At 36.9% G+C, this 16,770-nt stretch overlaps 1 protein-coding gene across 1 annotated transcript in view; it reads left to right on the top strand.

Annotated features, from left to right (window-relative positions):
• Nucleotides 1-499: 499 nt before the first annotated feature.
• Nucleotides 500-16,770, top strand: part of PAPOLG (poly(A) polymerase gamma) — a 32,629-nt gene continuing 16,358 nt past the window's right edge. The window contains exons 1-8 of the mRNA XM_001917544.6: nt 500-802; nt 3,732-3,893; nt 5,368-5,434; nt 9,332-9,413; nt 9,648-9,757; nt 10,835-10,888; nt 12,784-12,895; nt 15,072-15,161. Of these exons, the coding sequence (XP_001917579.2) occupies nt 786-802; nt 3,732-3,893; nt 5,368-5,434; nt 9,332-9,413; nt 9,648-9,757; nt 10,835-10,888; nt 12,784-12,895; nt 15,072-15,161 (694 nt within the window). The 5' untranslated portion in view covers nt 500-785. The remainder of the gene's footprint in view (nt 803-3,731; nt 3,894-5,367; nt 5,435-9,331; nt 9,414-9,647; nt 9,758-10,834; nt 10,889-12,783; nt 12,896-15,071; nt 15,162-16,770) is intronic.

The raw sequence follows: 16,770 nt of genomic DNA, 5'->3' as shown, positions 1-16,770 counted from the left end.
TTGGATTTTTCCTCCTATTGCAAACTGCTATGACTACTTTCAACCTCCCTCACTTAATTGCCAGCATGTCATGAATCAGGGGGCGGTACTTAGAGGTGAAGTGAACAGTTAGCCTCCAATTTACAAGTTTTCTTTTCCCTAGGATAATTGCAAAGTCACACGTTCCCGAGTGTGACCCTCTCGCGACATAATCTCCTTAACCAGTGGATTGACTACGTATGACTGGCTAATTAAAGATGTGGGATAATCTCAGAGTTAAAATAGTATTTGCTAGGCAAGCTTGTGATCTTTTAAAAAATATATGATATAGGCTCTCATTAGAGAAAAAAGAAAAACATGTTCTAAATTACCTTCCAAGTGGTTTGCCTGGATTGATACTTCCAGGGACAAAGGAGGGGACCAAAAGCTCCCTCGCACCCGCGTTTGCAGCCACAGCCGGCGTCCCTGTGGGCGGGGCGCCCGGAGCCTCCCAGGACCCAAAGAAGAAGGGGGCGGGGCCGAGGGTGGGTCCAGGCCTCCAGGGGCGGGGCCGCGGCGGGCGAGAGGCAGGCTGGGAAGGGGCGCCATATTGGCGTCGGCCGCGCTGTATTGTCATAAATAGAGCCGGTTTTGTGGTGTTTTCACTATTCGGTTGGATGCCTCGGCCGTAGTGAGTGAGAAAGTGAGCGAGCAAGCGAGCTGCAAGCGACCGGAGGAAAGTGGACAGCGGGGGAGAAGGGGAGAGCAAGAACAGGACTGCAGAGCGAAAGACACTCGCCGGGGAGGCAGCCGCGACGCAGGAAGCGATGAAAGAGATGTCTGCGTAAGTGGTGGGGGGCGGCGGCTGGGGGCGAGGCGGAGAGGGGTGGGCTGGGGTGGTCGGCCCAGGACCCCGTTTCCGTTTCCTGCCCCCCGGACCCTGCCCAGAGCTCTCTCGGGTGGTCTCCTTCCCTTCTCCTGGCCACTCGGCAAGGGCACCTCCCCTACACAGGGCAACACACCTGGCCCTACACAGACTCAGGGGCTCCAGGAGTCCCTCTCTGTCCCCGGCTGTCCCGCCTCCGAGGACGCCCCCAGACAAGGATGCGGCGGGAGAGAGGCGCATGTGTCCGTGGGGAGAAATTGTCGGTCACTCTCCTGCCCCCAGCGCTGTCTGAGCCCGTCCCTGCTCCTGTCTGCATTGGCGCAAATACCATCCCCCTACCCCCCCCCCCACCTCCCTTCGCGACCGGCTGTCTCCAGGTCTTCAGGAGAGAATGACCTATCCCAGCCCGTGGGTTTCTCTTTAATAAAGGCTATGGTCTTTTCGCCTTCCCCCGGCCTCCCCACGTACGCGCAATATATCTTCTACCCGTCTTTACCTCCTGCTCACATTTTGATAAGTCAGAAACGGTTCCCGTGCTTGGCAAGATTTTGTTGTAGCTTCTTACATTTTGGTTTATTAGGAAATAACTTGAACACACAGAAAATGCAGATAATAACATAAGCCTCGTTTGTGTAGCCACCACCCATCTCTCCCAAAGCATAACATTCTGTATGTCTGTGTGTACACATGCTTAATTATAAAAAAATCAAGCATTTCAAATACATGAAGGAGTCTCCTACCTCTTCTCTGGTCCCATTCACCTCCCTCCGCAGAGTTCCCCATAGTCGTGAATTTGATGTTACTGCTGCATGGTTTTTAATGCTATTACTACATATGTATCTGTCCATAATAATTGGCATAGTTTTACTTGTTTTTAGGCTTTATGTAACTGGTATCACACTTATCATTCTGCAACTTTAGTGCAACATAGTATCTTTGATCTTTGTCCATGTTAATATTTTCAGCTCTGATTAATTCAAATTAGCTACTGTATTGTATTCCATTGTAGGGATACACCCTAATTGAGTTATTTTCCTATTAGTGACTGTTTTAGGTTGTTTCTAAGTTTTTAATGTTACAGTGTGGCAGTGAACATTCTTGTACCTGTCTCCTTGTACACTTGTACTAGAATTTCTCTAGAGTGTTTACCTATAAGTGAGACTGATGGATTGAAAGGATGTGGGATTCTGTTGTTTGCCCTTTTTTCCCCCCTATCTAGATGAGGGAGGGTTCAGAAACACAGATTTGGAATTTTGGTCTTTGTAGGGACCTTGACTGCTAACTTTTTCAGCATACAGAGAAGAAAGTGGGAGCCAAGATCATAATTAGTGTCAGAACTGAAGTAGTTATGGAAGGGAGAATGGTGTGGTGGAAAGATCTTGGGTTTTGGAGTTCAGATTCTGACTCTTCCTCCTCCTATCCCTTTGAGTCTTGGGTATTGAACAGTAAAATGGCACTTATTCATTACCTGCCTCTCAGGGTTATTGTTGAGATTAATTTAATGATTATATTTAATCAGTCTGTCCTGTCCATTTATCATCACATGTAAACACACACAAACAATACCAAACACCTCTCTAGGTCTCTTAGAGTTCGTAAAAAGCTAAATCTTTAAAAAGAAGTTACAACTTGAAATAACTAGTTGAAATTTTGTTCTGCAGTAAAATAAATACTGGAAGGAAATTAAAGTCACTAGTATTGATATTTCCGTTTTGTTTCTCTGAGTCATTGAGTCATTTTGGAAGGTATATATGCTATTTTATCTTCCATTTGATTCTCCTTCCCTACCTAATGAAATATTTAGCCAAAGAGCATGCCGTACTGTATGAACTCAGTAGTGATAGGCCAGTGTTTTGACAGTTAAAATTCAAAAGTAATCACTCTTCTATTTTTGTGTGTTATTGTTTACAGGGCTAATTTATTCATTTAAAAGACTGCTCTTTATTTTGAAGTTAAATTCTTATTATTGGTGTTAGTGGTTCTTCATGAAAGGATGGTAAAGATAGATGGTAGGATTAGTTGGTTAGTGTGTATGTTTGTTTTTACTTTCTTTTCTTCCAAAATAAAAAGTTTTACCGACTCATGTTGGTTCCAAAATTTATTTTGAAAATATTGGTCTCTGTACATCCAAAATCTCAGAAATTCTGTTGCTCTTTGTTCAAGACTATCATTTCCTGATGGCTAGGATCTTTTGGATGGTGCCTTGTATTTATTTTATCCTATAAAAGATTGCCGTTTAGTGTAAAGAATTGATAATTATTCATTGTGAAAGTAGTCTGGGTACCAGTCTAAATGAAGAGAACAATTAACTGAGTCACAAAATGTTAGGACTGTAAACTCTGATTCAAGGAAGGGATGTTAGTGTAGGTTTCTCAAGGACAAATTTAGTTGTGATTTCTTTTTAAAAACCAGAATATTTCAGAAGGACATTCTAATGGGATGTTTTTGTTTCTTTCCTGAGGGGGGGAAAAACCATTGTTTTTACTTAGAGCTTTCTTTCAAGTGGCTGCCTGCTTTTCAGCGATTGAATCTAGATGATACTTGACTTAAGTCTGCAGGGTATAGTGGAGGTGGCCCTGGCCCAGCTCCCATTCAGGCTCTTTGCATTTGAGTTGAGTGCTGTTGGCACACTTGTCCTGATGCCAACAAATGCTGCTTTGGGCTTGAAAAGACATCCTAACCATGAAAGCTAGAGGCAGTATGAATAGCCCTTCATCAACATAAACACAAAATACCCTTTTTTCCTTAAAAAAAAAGTGCCTACCCCTACTGTTGGTACTAAGTAAACTTTTAAGGTAGCTAAATTAATCAGTGGTTTGAGAGATTCAGTATATCAGTATGATATGATACTTTACATGTTTTCTGCTGTTTCCTTTTTCTTGAACAGAAATACCATGCTGGACAGCCAGCGTCAACAAAAGCATTATGGAATCACCTCTCCAATTAGCTTGGCATGTCCAAAAGAAATTGATCATATTTACACACAGAAATTAATTGATGCCATGAAACCGTTTGGAGTGTTTGAAGATGAGGAAGAATTGAACCACAGGTGTGTCATTTAAAAGTGCAAAATATTTTACAGTATATTATTTAATCATCCATTCTACAGACATATTTCAAGTATTTACTATGTCTAGGGATACAAAAATGACAAAATGAAGAGAAATCTTGGTCCTCCGGGAGCTTACATTTTGGGTGGAGGTTAGGGAAGGAGACTAACTGTTAGCCAAATAAGTAAAATAAATACAATGTTACACTTGACAAGTGCTGCTGAGAAAAGTAAAGCTGAGAGGGGAAATTGTCAGGGAAGGCCTCATTGACATTTGAGGGAAAATTTCGAAGGTTAGGGAGAAACCTATGTGGATATTTGAGGGAAGCACATTCTAGCTGGAAGGCTTGAGATGGGAGTGTACCTGGTATATTTAAGGACTACGTAGCAAGGTAGCCTGAGTGTCTGAATCAGAGTAAGTAAGCAGGGGAATGTGGGCTTAAAGAAATTGAGGTGGGAAGGAGCTTGGAGGGCAAGGTCACTTAGGACCTTGTAAGCCGTTATAAAGGTTTTGGCGTTTATTCTGAGTGTAATGGGAAGCTGTTAGGGTTTTGAGCAGAAAACTGACATGATTTGCTCGTGTTTTAACGCACTCTGGCTGCTGTATTGAGAATAGTCTGAAGAGAGGTCAGGAACAGAAGTGGGGAGACTAGCAAGGAGGCTGTTACAGTAACATGCTGGTGGCTGGAACTAGGCGGGTGGCAGTGGAGGTGATAAGAAGCAGTAGAATTCTGGATGTATTTTAAAGGTAGGATTGTTTAATGACTGGAATGTGTGAGAGAGAAAGGGAGGGGGACAGTCAAGGATGATTCCAAGGTTTTTGGTCTCAGCGCCTAGAAGGATGGAATTCCATTACCTGGGGATGGCTGAGGAGAAGCAAGTTTGGACAGATCAAGAATTAAGTTTTTCTTATGTTATCTTTGAGATGCCTAAACTCTGCTTTTCGTCTCTCTTTTTTTTTAATGTGGATTTGGATATACCATTGGTTGCAAGTTTTGTTTATTTTATATCAAATTGCTTTTAAGAAATATTATTTTGTAAAAAATTAGCAAATAATTAATTTACCCATTTTAATTATCCAAAAACCTATGACTCTCAATGAGAGAATGCTAACCTCTATTATTACTACACTGAATTGATTTTATTCCATAGTAAGGCCAAGAAAGTTGACAGTTCAGTTGGCTTCTGCAGCCTTATTGAAGGTAATTTTGATTTTTTAATAGGCTTTTTGAATTTTGAAAACAGCTCAAAGACCAAAATACTATCATTACATTTATCGTCTCTTTGGAACTCTTAGGGACCTAAAGAATGCCAAAGAGATGTGCCATGTATCAACAGATGTGATAGCACTAGCACGTGTATAATATGCTTTTATTCTAGCACCAACACAAAGGTACTGCCTATATGTTTAATTATTTTTTTGAATAGTTTGTATTTTTAGTTTTAATCTAAAGCATGTTATTTTTTATTATAGGCTGGTTGTTCTTGGTAAATTGAACAATTTAGTAAAAGAATGGATTTCCGATGTCAGTGAGAGTAAGGTAAGACTCTAAACTACATTAAATTCATAGTTTCATTATGTTCTGGTCATTAGTCCTGGTAATAAGATGCAGGAGTGGAGAATAATCTAAACTACATTAAAACTTGCCTTTTTGGTGTACTTGGTAATGAATTGGTCTTGAGGGTTGAGTCTCTGAATGAGGATTTCCCTCAGAGGTCGCCAATATCTATCTACAATTCTGCATAAATGTCTTGTTTAACTCATACGTAGTGGACAAAAATTTAAATATCAAGAGATTTTACTTAAAAAGCCAGATTTCAGACTTCTTGTGAAATGCAGAATCTGGCAACACTGGGCCTGCCTTTGTGCTAAGCAGGAAGAAGCTTGAATGGAATTGGGCTCTTGCCCTCCAGTGCCTCATGGCCCTTACATCTCTCTTCTCTCTCTAGCACAGCAACTGTCATTTATCAGTCAGTTTCTGTGTTTCTTATGTGTACTTCCCTCATTTCCCTGGCCCCTGAGACATAGGAGTTTACAAACCCTGATTTATAGTTATACAACGGTTTTCTCTTCCAGTAGCTTAACTATTTTTCTTCTAAAATCAAGTACTTTTTTTTTTTGCTTTCTTAGAATATTTTGAATATAATTGAATTTTCATTTGAGAATCATCACTATGATTATTATTTTACTGTACTAAAATGAGGTAGGTCATGTTCAACTGGGTGATACCATTTGCCTCTTCACTAAGTGGCCCAAATTTGTTGTATTTTAAGTTTTTTGTTTGTTTGTTACAGTTTTCCCATCTTTCCCTTAACAACAATTAGCTGAAGGTTAATGTCTCACAGTAGTCAGTGTCTCTGTAAACTCCTTTCTGCCCCTTATCTGCAGGGGTTTAGAAATTAGATAAACACCTGTTAGAATTCTTTCTTATACAATTTTTATTATTTTTCTGTACCTGAGATACATATTTAAAATTGGCTCTTTTAAACAGTGGACTCTGAATAAGGTTATGAAGAACTCTACTAAGTCTACAGTCATTGTGTTTAAATAAATGGTCTTTATCTGTTTACTTTTGCTGCCAAACAGCTATCTGGTATATTTCTGACCTCTTTTATCAATAATTGAAGTTTTCATGTAAGTTGAATTCTGAGCAGGTGAAATACTAGTCATGAGTAATTAAAAAAAAAAGTTCATGTTTGTTTCTCTCCTACTACTTAAGCAAAAAACCTATCTTGTTCACCTGCACAGCCTCAGGAGAGAGCTCTCACACATTGAATAAATGTTAGGAAAACTGTTGTCCCTCTCTAATCAGCCCATAATTGCTCTGGGTCTGCGAACCAAATACTCAGCCTGCTAGAATTGTTTTAAAATCAGAGTAAGGAGCTTTATGACTTCTTGTGCATGGTCTGTATATCAACTATTGTGATTGTGCCAAGGTCTTTGCTTCCAACCCCATTCTGGGATGCATTCAAAATAAGTCAAGTGTTATTATTTGCAAAATAAGCTAGATTAATTTGTTGAGATGCTCCTACTAATTTTCTTACTGCATAGTTTCTTTGTGCTTAAAAATCTAGTAGAATTCTGTTCTGTGATCAAAGATTTTTTTTTAAAAACTTTAGTTGCTTTCTCTCCCATTTTACTCACATCACTGCTTTAATCTGCAAAAACCAGTAGCTGGTTTCCGTTTAATTTTTAGGCATGAAACCATTTAAAAATTTGAGACTGCCGCAATTTTTTTAAAAAGCAAAGTAAATAAAATAATTATTAAAAAAATTAAATTGGTTTTAACATCTTCCATTGCATAGATAAGGTGATTGGTCATTTTCTGTATCAATTATAATTCCCTTTCATTTATGCATATTTTAGTTTGGAAAATATCTGAAGGATTTGAGTTAGACCAAAAATCACTTGAATATTCTACACACAATTGGGATATTTAAACTTTAAACAATCTAGAACTCCAAATCAAATAATTTTGGTTTAAATACTTTGGTTGTGGCAAAAATATTTTGCTCTGTGATTCAGTGTATCACTTTCTTATAAATCATGCAAGAATCATGCCTTTGCAAGTAGGAAGGGAAACTAGAAGGTTCTGGCTTCTCTATCCTTTTGCTTCTTCTTGGTCATCAATAAGTTTACTGACTCTTTTTTAGCTATAAAATTATTTGTGATACTCTTGAAGCATTAATATCCATTAAACAGAGAAAGTAACAAACATAATATCCTGTTATACAGATACTTTTATTCAAGTTAATCAGCAGATATTATTCTTTGCAACCTGCGTTGGGCGTTATGGAGAAATAAGAGAAGTAGTAGACACTGTTCTCACCTTCAAGGAATTTAAATGTAGTTGAAGACATGGGACTTACCTGCTCGCCCTAGACAAAGTTAATACATATAGTATAAAAGAGGTTAAAGATAATAATAGTAGAGGAGCACAGAGAGGGAAAAGAGCTTGTTATGGAGGTGAGGATAATCAGAGAAGGCTTCATGAAAGAGGTGGAACTTGAAGTGTGAACTTTGAAAAATAGATGGTATTGAGATACTCAGAATGGGCCAGCATTCAAGGCAGGGAAGATGGCAAATGAAACGGAAAGGAGACCAGATTATGTAACATGCTGGCAGTTAAAGCTTCAGAAGGGGAAATCAGGAGACAAGGCAAAAAAGATCCATATCAGCATATTGCAGATATCCTTAGGACCCAAGGATCCTTAACCTCAAGAGTCAGAGAAGAATGCCATGGCAAGTTTTGAGCAGAAGAGTTATATAATAGAGTAATTTAAGAACATCGGCCAGTGAATTTTATACAAAGTGGAGTAACAGAAAATAAAGACTAAGGGCAAGAGGGTAGCTTATGATACTATTAAATAACCCAGAATTGGGGTGGTAGTTAAATAGAAAGGAGGCGGCATGTGAGGGATATAAACTAAGAATCGATACACCAAGAACAATAATAATGACTGTAGGTGTGTGCAGTAAGGAAAATGAGGAACAGAAAGAGAAATCAGGAAGGACACCTGGTTTATCATAGGAAGAATTTTTTGCTTGTTTCAGGCATGAATATTGAAGTGAATCAGAATGTTTGAGTGAAAATATATGATGGACAGTTAGAATTGGCTCTAGAGAGAGGTGAAAAGTAGCATTATAATTCTGGTACAATCAAAAACATGTTAATTAAAGTTGTTAGATTAGCTCTCATAAGGAGATCATGTCAAGAATGATTCCACTTTCTTGCAGAAAAGTTACAGAGCTAGAATCAAGAAATTAAGCACGTCTGTCACAAAAACTAAAGAGGTCAGTCCGGCCTGGTGGTATAGTGGTTAGGTTTACAAGCTCAGCTTCAGTGGACTGGGGTTCACGGGTTCAGATCCTGGGAGCGGACCTACACACCACTCATCAGCAGTCATGCTGTGGCAGCATCCCACATACAACATAGAGGAAGATTGGCAGATGTTAGCTCAGCAACAATCTTCCTCAAGCAAAAAGAGGAAGATTGGCAACAGATGTTAGCTCAGGGGAAATCTTCCTCACCGAAAAAAAAAAAAACGAAAAATCCCTAAAACTAAAGAGGAGATGAGACTAGTCGAGAGTATGGTATTGTAGAGAGCTGAAATTTTAATGTGGTAGTTAAGAGTTCTTTGGTGACTATTGAGAGTCATGGAGCCAAAGACAGGCAATTGGAGGGGACAAGTAGGGTCAAGTGATAAAAAATGTTTTTCTTAAGATAGAGGAGATGTGTGCGTGTATTTGTTTTGTCTTCCCTCTAACCCTAACCCTCATTACTTCAAGCTGCACCCAAAAAAACTCTGAAGTACTTTTACAAATCTCATGTTATCAAAGTTGACAAATGTAGTATATATGAGTAGCATTTAGGCAATTTTTATGCTAAATAATTTGAACAATTGAATGCCTTTTGTTTAACTTTATTTTATTTTAGAATCTCCCACCATCTGTTGTGGCTACTGTTGGTGGTAAAATTTTCACGTTTGGCTCCTATAGGCTTGGAGTACACACGAAAGGTAACTGCTTTTCTATGTTCTACTGATAAGAACTTTCAATAGCAAACTCTTATTTGTTGTCCATAATTAGAAAATATAAAAGAAAAAATTCCTAGCTCACTACTCAGAATTAATCATTAACATTTTTCTGTACTCATCTTACGTACTTCTGTACGTATGTTTGTGTATACTTTAAGAAAAATACAATACATACTTAATATACTCTTCTTGATAAGAAAACTTGCTGATTTGCAGGAGCTGACATTGATGCACTTTGTGTAGCTCCAAGACATGTGGAGAGATCTGATTTTTTTCAATCTTTTTTTGAAAAATTGAAACATCAAGATGGCATTAGAAACTTAAGAGTAAGTATTCTCTGGTAGTTAATATTTTGAACTCGTTAACAAATAGCTGTAAAAGCTAGGGCTTATGACTGTTGAAATATTTCTTAAGAAATTGTTACATTGTTAAACTAATGGATAATGATTAAGAACAGGGGCTTTATAATTACATAGACCTGGGTTTGAATCTAGAATCTACCACATATTAGGTTAGATTTTGGTCAAGTTACCTCTTCTCCCTGAGCCTCAGTTTCCTCAGCTGTAAAGTGGAGATGTAGGAATTACTTTTTTATAAGGTTTTTCTGAGACTGGATGAGATAATTTACATAAACCATTTTATCTGATAAATGGTTGATGGATATCAAATGGTAGCTGCTATTAGGTATAAGGTTCAATTAGTAGTAGCTCTTTATATGTGTATATCTAGCCATTCATTCAACAAATAAAATTTTAGCACCAATGATTTGTCAGATAGTAGCCATAGTCCCCAGAAATAAAATAGTGAACTACACGTAGTTTATGAAAGGGAGGGATTGGGGGAACTAAACAAACAGGTAGTTTTAATGCAATCTGAAGTGCTAGGATAAGGTGAAGTTTAAAGGATCTGCATTATTTGGGTGTCTGGAAATGGAGGAGGCTGAAAATTTGTTAGGTTGGGGGATTAATTAAGGAAGGCTCAGAAAGACCTCATTTCTCCTAAATCCAAACTATATTAACTATATTTTTTTGATAGATTACTCATGAGCTCTGATTACATTTTAATTTCTAACACTAGTGCTCTTTGTAAATAATGAGTTTTCAGTTTAAGCTTAACAGATAGTAAGTACCCAGATGATAGCAGTTCTGCCTGCCAGTTTCTGCTGAATATTTTTAGGAGGTTAACAAGTTAGATAACTGCTCTCATATACATTTTGTGTATCTTAAGTAACAGTCACAGAGTACAAGTGCTGACTTACCTAAAATGTGAGACCAAGAACATTTTCATTTTTTCTGTTGAGTTAAAATACAAGTCAGGAGCAAATGTATTCACTTTATTGGCAGTTAGGAACGATAGAGAAAAGATTACACCTTGTGTATCGTTATTGTTTTCCTCTTTTATAGGCTGTAGAAGATGCTTTTGTACCTGTTATAAAATTTGAATTTGATGGAATTGAAGTAAGTGTTTAATATTTTTATGACTTTCCAATTGAACTGTCTAACTCATAGGGCTTTTTTAGTTGTCGTGGGTTTTTCTGTTTAGTTTTGTTTTTTTAACATCAGACTTATACAGGCACGTATTTTAAAGAATCAAATAGTCTAAATGGTCCCTCACCTGCCTCCCTCCTATATCTACTGACTTCTCACCATGGGAAATGAACCAACCTTCATTCCTACCTCCATGATTTTTATACACACCCTTCTCGTTCCCATAATCTCCTAAAATACTTATATTGTTATAAGTTTGGTTGATGCAGTATTCAGTGTTTACATTATTATAATCTTATATATAATATTCAAAGCTAAGCACAAAGTATACTAGATTACCATTCTTTTCTGTGTGGCATTTTGCTTCCTTGGGAGTTAATATTTGTTTTGCATTTTGTTTGTTTGGTTTCTATACTTGTGACTGATTGAAACCCAGTCACCCCTAGTTGCCTAAATCTTTTCTAAATAGATTTGGATTTCTCAGATGTTCTGTCCTTATCATCTTGGAAAAAATGTCTCACTGAGTCTTCTCACCTGTTCTATTTCACCCTCCTTGTTCTCCAATACTGATAGACAGCTGTCATCTCGACATCTTTCTTTACTATCATCCTGGGATTTCCTTTTGCTTCTCTCTAGAGTTTTCTTCTTTCTTAACTTATTCTCATTTTAGTGGCTCTCTTCCACTAGCTTCTTGAGAAAGAGCACGTATTTTTGAGATCTTGCATGTTTAAAAATGTCTTTATTCTGTTCTCACACTAAATTGATAGTTTGCCTGAGTATAAAGTTCTAGGTAGGAAATAATGTTTCTCAGAATTTTGAAGGCCTTGCTTCGTTGTCTTCTAGCTTCCATACTGTGTTAAGAAGTATGATGCCATTTTGATTCCTCATCCTCATCATTTGTAGGTGTGATCTGTTTTGTCTCTTTAGATACTTGTATGATTTTTTTTTCCTGGTCTTCACAGTTGTAAAATTCGTGGTAATATACTTGGTATGTGTCCTTTCAACCAAATACGCTGGGCATTCAGAAGTCTCTTTCAATTTGGAAACTCCTGTCCTTCAGTTCTGGAAATTGTATTGAATTCGATTGGATTTCCTGCCTTTGTTTTCTCTCTTTCTGGAACTCCTAACATTTGTATGTTGGACCTCTAGGACTGCCTTCTTTTTTTTTTTAACTCTCTTTCCCACTTATTAACCACATTTTCATATTTTATACTTTTCTGCTTTTTGGGGTTTTCTCATCTTCCAAACTTTCCATTGTTTTCCATTTCTGCTGTCATATTTTTAATTTCTAAGAATACTTTTTTCTCTAAATATTTCTTTTTATTTATGTATTTACAGCCTCTTGTCCTTATTTCCAAGGTACAGTATTTTTCCTCTCTGCTTTCTTAGATCTGCCAAGTTTGTTACCGCTTATCCATCTGCTTTCCAGCTTTCATAGTTTTTGATGTTGTCTCCTTCTGTTCTCTGTCCTAGTGGGTTATACTTTTAAAAACAAAGTAAAACTAAACAAAAAGCAAAACAAGATTTTGCTAGTATTTTAGTGAGGTTTCAAGAGGGAATGAATGTAAATGTGTGTTGGATCTGCCATCTTTATCTAGAAATTCACTCATAAGGTTTTGATTTTTTTTTTAATGCTTGGCATATATGGTAAAATTAAAATGCTCTTCCTTAATTTGAAGTTTTAATTTGTCTCGCAAAACTTTGCACTGATTTTCCCATGTGAGATTGCCTACATAGGCCTTTTGAAGTTTTGGTAGAACTTCCCAAACTAATTAAAATTTTTACATTTTTGAGGTGGGGAGGGGGAAGAATGGACTAGAAGGAGAAAACGTAATATTTTTCTCTTTTTTTGCATTTTTCCAAAGATTGATCTAGTCTTTGCGAGACTGGCAATACAAACCATATCAGATAATTTAGATCTAAGAGACGACTCTCGACTGAGAAGCCTTGATATAAGGTGTATTCGCAGCCTAAATGGTAAGCTTCTGAAAAGAAATCTCAGAAACCTGCTTGAAAATGATTAGGCAAATAGAGATCCTTTTGCAGAACTATTAATCGACTCTTTAAGGGATTGGACTAACTCAGTTAAAAATGATGTTGTAATTTTCTTTATACAGATAATCTGACCACATTTAAGCATCTTAAAAAACACAAATGTGTTTGAAATGTTTGTAGTAGTGGTTCTCAAACTTATTGGTCTCAGGACCCCTTTACACTCTAAAAAATTATTGAGGACCCCAAAGACCTTGTGTTTATGTGGGTTGTATCTGTCAATAATTACCATATTAGAAATAAAATCAGAAAATTTTAAGTATTTATTAGTTCATTCTAAAATAAAAATAAACCCATTGTAAGTGAATATAAATACATTTTTGTGTGAGAATAGCATTTTTTGCATTTTTGCAAATCTGTTTAGTATTTGACTTAACAGAAGAAAGCTAGATTCTCATATCACCTTTTACAGTCAAGCTCTTGTAATACTTTGTTTTGATTGACACATAGGAAGAAAATCTGGCCTCTTAAAGATATATAATTGGAAAAGGGAGGAGTATTTTAATAGCCTTTTCAGATACTTGTGGATATTCTTTGATACTACACCAAAACTTGACCGGTGACAATTTCTTTTTTCTTTCAACAGCTTTGTTTGAGGTATAATTACATACCATAAAATTCACCTTTTTTTAGGTGTACAATTCTGTTGTCTTTCCTATATTCACAGAGTTGTGCACCAAATCCAATTTCAGAACATTTTCATCATCCTCAAAAGATCCCTCATACCCATTTACAGTCATTTCCCTTTCCACCCCTCCAGTCCCAGGCAACCACTAATCTACGTTCTGTCTCTGTAGGTTTGCCTTTTCTGGACATTTCATATAAATGGGATCATGCAATATGTGGTCTTTTGTGTCTGGCTTCTATCACTTAGCATAAAGTTTGTGAGGTCCATCTACGTTTGTAGCATATATAGGTAGTTTATTTTTATTTCTGAATAAAAGTGATCATTTTAAAAAGGTTAATTAGAATATAGAATCTAAAACCATATCAATTAACTTTTAGTACTCTGTTACATTAAAATCCATTTGTCTGTCTTGTTCTTTGACTGGATCTTTTACCCAGGTGTGATTTTGTACTGTCATGCCGTGATGATTTGGAAAATACTGATTCTCAAAGTTATTTGGATCTTCTAAATGTTAACACACATCTCATTATAAAATATCTGCAAAAAATCACATTTAATTCATTAATATCACCACCAATCTCGTCAGAAAAGTCTTTAAGTATTGGAAAACTGTCGAGCTCACAGAAGCAGATACTAGTTGTCCAAAATTCTGATTTCTACTTGAAAGCTTGAATTTTATTATTGGCAACAAATTTTGTCATTTGTTTTCCTTGAAGTGAAGGGCTCACTTTGTTCATTTTTTAGGAGGTGTCTGCTAAATATTCAAGTATGAATAACCATAGTTTGTCATTCTTTCCAGTAAAACTAGTGTTCCTAGAAAAAAGCAGATAGTTCAGCTTACCTTGAACATGTTCAAACATCACATAACATTCCTTTCCTGTTTTCTAACTGCAAACATTTGACGGTGAAGATATATTGTCTACTAGTACAGTTTGTTGGCTGTGGCTTTGATTTATTACAAAGGTACCAGCAGTTTTACCCATCACTGCTTTTGCACCATCAGTGCGAATATTAACACAGTGAAACAGGCAAAGAAAGCCTTGGTGTTATTATTAAAATAGGTTTGACCTAACAATTCCCAGGGGTCCACAGACCTCACTTTGAAAACCACTGGTTTCCAAAGTGCAACAGTACATCACAGTATTTGTGGATGAGGTTAGCATTGAAGTAATAACAGTTTATAACTGGGAGACGTTTGACTAACAATGAAGTCAGATGTGGAAGAAAGCTAAAAAGATATTCAGACCCATCTCTTATTTTAATGTTGGATTGCATTACCCATGTGCTTTTTAATTCTTTAAAATTGAAGTGATTTCTCATATATAAGTGCTGAATTTCAAACCCATAGAAAATAAACCCTCACATTTTATCGTCTTTGGTATTTTTAGCATTTGAGAGTATGGAAGTTAGAAGAGGATTTGAGTTAACTGGGTTTTGTTGCATAATGAAAAATGAATGCTTTATCTTTTTCAGGATGTAGAGTTACTGATGAAATATTGCATTTAGTGCCAAACAAAGAAACTTTTAGACTCACTCTAAGAGCAGTCAAATTATGGGCAAAACGTAAGTATCCCAAGTCTTTTATTTTGTGTTTGCATTATAAAATTATAATTTTCAGTTGCTAATGATAGAAGCACATATGGAAACTCCTGAACCTATTGATACTGTCAAGGATTGAGGTCCAATGAGTTTTGGAGAAGTTGTTTCTTTTTCAGGTGCAATGGTTATGCTGCTCTGATGTGTGACTTCTACCTCCTTCTCCCTTGGGTGAAAACTAAAAGCTCCTGCCTTTCCATCTCAGGTTTCAGCCAGGCAATCAGAATGAGTTAGAACTTGAAGAGGTAAAACCCTCTCTGGTCTTTGAGCTCTTTGTGGGCGGAACCGTCTTACTCATCTTTGTCTCCCCATCACCAGCAAAGAGTCTAGTTGATAGTAGTTATTCAGTAAATCTATTAAATGAAGAGCCTCCGGTGACAGTTTTAACTTGTGGTGGTGGTGGTGTTTTTTTTAAACCTTATAACACTCTTCTAATAAAGCCTGGGACGGCACTAATTTATATATGTATATAAATAGGATATGGTTCAGAAAAGGCCCAGTCCTGAGCTGGCACAGCACATTTTGTATTATTTGTAACTACAGTTAAGAAGTGCTGCACTTCTGGCACCACGTTTTACATAGTCTAAAACAGTGCTCTTCAATAAAACCTTCTGTGACAATGGAAATATTTCATATCTGCTGTTCAATACAGTAACCATGTGGCTGTTGAGGTGAGGAACTGAGTTTTTTAATTTTTTAAAATTTTAATTTAAATTTAAAATTAAACAGTATTTAAGAGAAGTGAAAATATATCCATACAAAAACTTGTACACAAACATTCATAGCTGCATTATTCATAATAGTCAAAAAGTGGAAACGACCACATGTCCATAAACTGAGGAATGGATAAACAAAAAGTGGTGTATCCATAATGTGGAATATTACTTTGCAATAAAAAGGAATGGAGTATTGATACATCTTACAACATGTTTGAACATTGAAACCATTATGTTAAGTGAAAGAAGCCAGTGACGGAAGACCACATATTGTACAATTCCACTTTTATGAAATGTCCAGAATAGGCAAATCAGTAGAGAATAAAATAGATTAGTGGTTGCCTAGGTGTGACTGTTACTTTGTGGTGAAAAAAATGTTCCAGGGGGCTGGCCCCGTGGCCGAGTGGTTAAGTTCATGCGCTCCGCTGCAGGCGGCCCAGTGTTTCGTTGGTTCGAATCCTGGGCGCGGACATGGCACTGCTCATCAAACCACGCTGAGGCAGCGTCCCACATGCCACAACTAGAAGGACCCACAACGAAGAATATACAACTATGTACTGGGGGGATTTGGGGAGAAAAAGGAAAAAAATAAAAAATCTTTAAAAAAAAAAAAAAAAAGTTCCAGATTATGGTGATGGTTACACGATTGTGAGTATACTAAAAACCATCGAATTTTATTCTTTAAATGGATGAGTCTTATGGTATGGAATGCTTTTCCCAATAAAGCTGTTACAAAAAGAGAAAAAAAATAGCCACATGTGACTTGTGGCTACCATATTGGACACTACACATCTAAGAAGACTTTAAGCAAGTAGAATTTGTCGTTTGGCTCAGTTATCTTGTATAGTCAGGATAAAGTA

The sequence above is a fragment of the Equus caballus genome, chromosome 15 (genome assembly GCF_041296265.1).
Source record: "Equus caballus isolate H_3958 breed thoroughbred chromosome 15, TB-T2T, whole genome shotgun sequence".
Lineage (NCBI taxonomy): Eukaryota > Metazoa > Chordata > Mammalia > Perissodactyla > Equidae > Equus > Equus caballus.
The sequence above is the reverse complement of the archived record's forward strand: the minus strand, read 5'-3'. Positions and strand labels throughout refer to the sequence as shown.